The sequence below is a fragment of the Clupea harengus genome, chromosome 9, assembly GCF_900700415.2.
Source record: "Clupea harengus chromosome 9, Ch_v2.0.2, whole genome shotgun sequence".
Classification (NCBI taxonomy): domain Eukaryota; kingdom Metazoa; phylum Chordata; class Actinopteri; order Clupeiformes; family Clupeidae; genus Clupea; species Clupea harengus.
In genome coordinates, this window is record NC_045160.1 from 21,652,354 (window position 1) to 21,655,830 (window position 3,477).

At 41.4% G+C, this 3,477-nt stretch overlaps 1 protein-coding gene across 3 annotated transcripts in view; it reads right to left on the reverse strand.

Annotated features, from left to right (window-relative positions):
• The window catches only part of ift80 (intraflagellar transport 80 homolog (Chlamydomonas)), a 65,025-nt gene that overhangs the window by 59,347 nt on the left and 2,201 nt on the right, over nucleotides 1-3,477 (reverse strand). Inside the window, exons 2-4 of one of the 3 annotated variants that reach the window (XM_031573823.2) lie at nucleotides 3,169-3,323; nucleotides 1,863-1,953; nucleotides 1,065-1,286 (exon numbers count right to left, since the gene is read on the reverse strand). In XM_031573823.2, coding sequence (XP_031429683.1) covers nucleotides 1,065-1,286; nucleotides 1,863-1,899 — 259 coding nt within the window. In that variant the 5' untranslated portion in view covers nucleotides 1,900-1,953; nucleotides 3,169-3,323. The other 2 variants (XM_031573822.2, XM_012838426.2) reach the window with 2 other exon arrangements.

Sequence of the window (3,477 nt, forward strand, 5' to 3'; positions counted from 1 at the left end):
TTGTCCTTTAAAACACATTGTGGTTAAAAGGTATATATTATCAGCGTACATAATAACGGTAGCCATATATTTAGGTGATGAACTCCTACTGGTTCAACGGAGCTGAAAGTGAGTTCACCGACTAAACAGGGTGTTCATCACCATGGACTAATGCCAGACCAAATTGCTGCTTTAGTTTGTGGGTGTGTTTATGCAACTCTACACTGGCATTACTGTGGTGAGCACACGTAGCTTGCTGCGGCCAGGCGTCTCCACACTGCGTGTTGAGCGCGTGAGAGTCAGGCGGGTCAGTGGTAGGGAGTTTCTCACACACAAACACACACAGACACACACACACACACACATACATACAGTGCCCTGAGCATCTATCTTGTTTAGTCAGAGGTGACACAAAGCGTTTGAGATTTGTACATTTTCACATGGTGGAGACCAGGAGGCATCGTCTCCTCTCTCTCTCTCTCTCTCGTAAAAGTCTATCCAACATATTGCAAAATAACAAAACAAAGATATAGAGATACTATGGCTCTGGGCTCACTGTCTGAATCTGAGCACATTTCATACTCTGAACACTGTCCTCTGCAGCTCACCTGAATGACACCCAAGAAACGAGATCATATTTAGACAAATGATGACCAGGGGGAGGTCTGCAAACTGGTGAGATATTTGCAAAAATGTGGAGCACCATTTCCACTCCTGCGCTTCATCATTTTGATCCTGTTCTGTTTGTTACATATCAATCTGGGAAAAACACCAACTGGTTTGTCAACCCAAAGCAGCAAACAGAGGGCTTATGGCATCAGTCAGACGTGACTGTGCTGACCACTGGAACTTAAATGAAAGGAAATGAAAGGATGACAAACAAACAAACAAACAAACAAACAGACAGACAATAAAACAATGCAGGCCTGAAGGTTCACGGAAAGTTCATCATTAAGCAAACAGTTGTGGCCTACTTCAGCACCACTGATGTATCTCCATATTCACTGAATGCCTCAGAACTGGCACAAAGCGTAGCCCTTTGGAATATGAGAGGTGCAATTCACCAAAGACAACCAAAGATTTACCATCTGTGCTGGTAAGTACAAATATCTCAGCCAGGGCCTGCTTCTTCCCACCGCTGCTCTTGGGAAACCAGTGCAGGTCAATGGGATAGATGTCCTCTTGCATGTTCACCACCACATTGGTCTCGTTATTCAGCAGGTTCCACCTTAGTATCTGATGGTCCTCACTGCACGAGTAGAGCTCATCTGCGGTGGTCCACCCCACACAGCTCACCAATTCTCTGTGTGTGCTGCTGTTAAGGACAGCAACTCATACAGCAGGCTGGCAACAGAGAAGCTTAGATTAAAAACTAAAGCTTGAAATGCGGGGGCGACAGTGGTACAGGAGGTAGAGAAGTCGTTGAGTAATCAGAAGGTTGCTAGTTTGATTCCTCACTGTTGAAGCGTCTTTGAGCAAGACACTGAACCCCTAATTGCTCCTGATGTGCAGTGTGCCATCAGAGTAGATGTAAAATGTATATACATCCTTGTAAGTCGCTTTGGATAAAAGCGTCTGCTAAATGACTAAATCTAAATCTAAATGCTCTCATCTCCTCTTACAAATACATATAAACAGACTGTCGAGGTCAGACTACACTCAATTATAAACTCAACTTATTCAAAGAGATGCCTATGATCAATGTAGCTTTTTCACCCTAGTATGTGCTTTCACCTTTGACAATAACTTTGGACAATACCTTTAACTTATCCCACAATCTGGATAATGTAGTTTAGGGCAAAATACCTAGTACACCTAGGATTTGAGGCAATGATGATGTATTTTATTGTTGAGCCTGAGATGCAATAAACTGAAAAGGATATGTTTGGGCTCCTTCAGAAGGGATGTTTTCAACCTCATTGTGATAAGCTTGGCATACAGACGTTCTTCTTAATCCAGTTGCGCAGAAGTAAGCTGTAACACATAACAACACACGGAACTGATTCATGACCAAGGAAATCAACTAGTATGAATACTTCACCATATCAACACATATGTATACTAGAGCATTTGAAGTGCTAACTGGATATCAGTTTATCTTAAAAATGTCTGACTGCTGAGCTTTGGTATAACATGTTCAAATGTTAAGTGCCATATTGTCGTGTAGTATATTGCTCGTTGGTTGTATTATCCATCTATTTCTATAATTTGATTATATCCCTATTTCTCTGACACGGCTGCCCTAAGACTTCAACAACAGCCACAATATATGCAATAAAACAAGGAATATGAAAATCCAGGTCGCTCCTACAATGGTTTCTTTCTGTCTACTAGTGTAAAATACATAACGCTAACCCACCAGTGACCCAATTTAACATGTAAAACTCGTTACTAAGACAACGTCTTCTTGGTTGACACTCCTTGGTTTTCATGGCACCACACTATTGCAGAGCTAACGTTGACCACTACCGAGTTGCTACCTGGTCAAAACTGACGTTGTCTGATTGAAGTTAACAATTCGCACTTCGCGCAATAACTGTCGGCTATAAACTGACGCACAGAACTTAGATTAACATTAATGTTAACTTTCCAGATACAAATCTCGTAAAGTACATTTGCCACTGGTGCCACTAGCATTATACTTAAGTCAACGTTAGTTCCTAGCATATCTAGCTTGCTCTAACAATACCTAACGAACTAGCTACCATAGCACGAAGGAAGGAGACGTTTTCAGTTCGACAAAAGTGGATACCTTGTCGTGAGGGAACCCACTAACGTTAACCTATACTTCCAAATTCCAATTCAGACACGGACCACATCTACATTCTTTTAACGTTACACTAGTAAAGTTAACGCTATTTTGTAATCACTCGAAATACCAGACTGGCTCATCGTAAGATATTTCACACAATGCTAAATAACACAGATGTCTTATTTGTCTACCTAACTGGCTAATGATGTCCAACCAACTAAGATAACGTTAACTAACGTTAGCATAGCCATGCTAGGATAGCAAGCCTAACGGTAAGTTAACTCCCGATAGCCTGAGATATGTGATTGGCAAATGCCACTGCCAAAATATTGCACTTTGGCTGGAAATTAGTGCAGCTACATTTATATTAAATACTGGTCAACTAATAGTGAGACAGCCTCGCGGGGGATTTTTATTCAATCAATACCTATCGATACCTTCACTGATATGGAACGACGACCAAGATGTCTGGATTTCCTCTTGACGTCACTGTGTTGCTGAGTTGTTCCAAGTTGTACGCGCAAGTGCTGTCTCCAGGCAACGGTTCCTACACAGCCATTGGAGGATTTTCCCAAGCTTCTTCATTCAAAGTCTAGGGGGTGTGCCTTCAATTTGTTATTCTGCAACAACACTCCACAATATATTTAAGTTATATAACATGCTATCGTAAATTAAAACGGATACATGATTAAAAAAAACAACTTGAAAAGCAGCGTCTAGTTAGATTGTGCATGGATGGCGTTGAA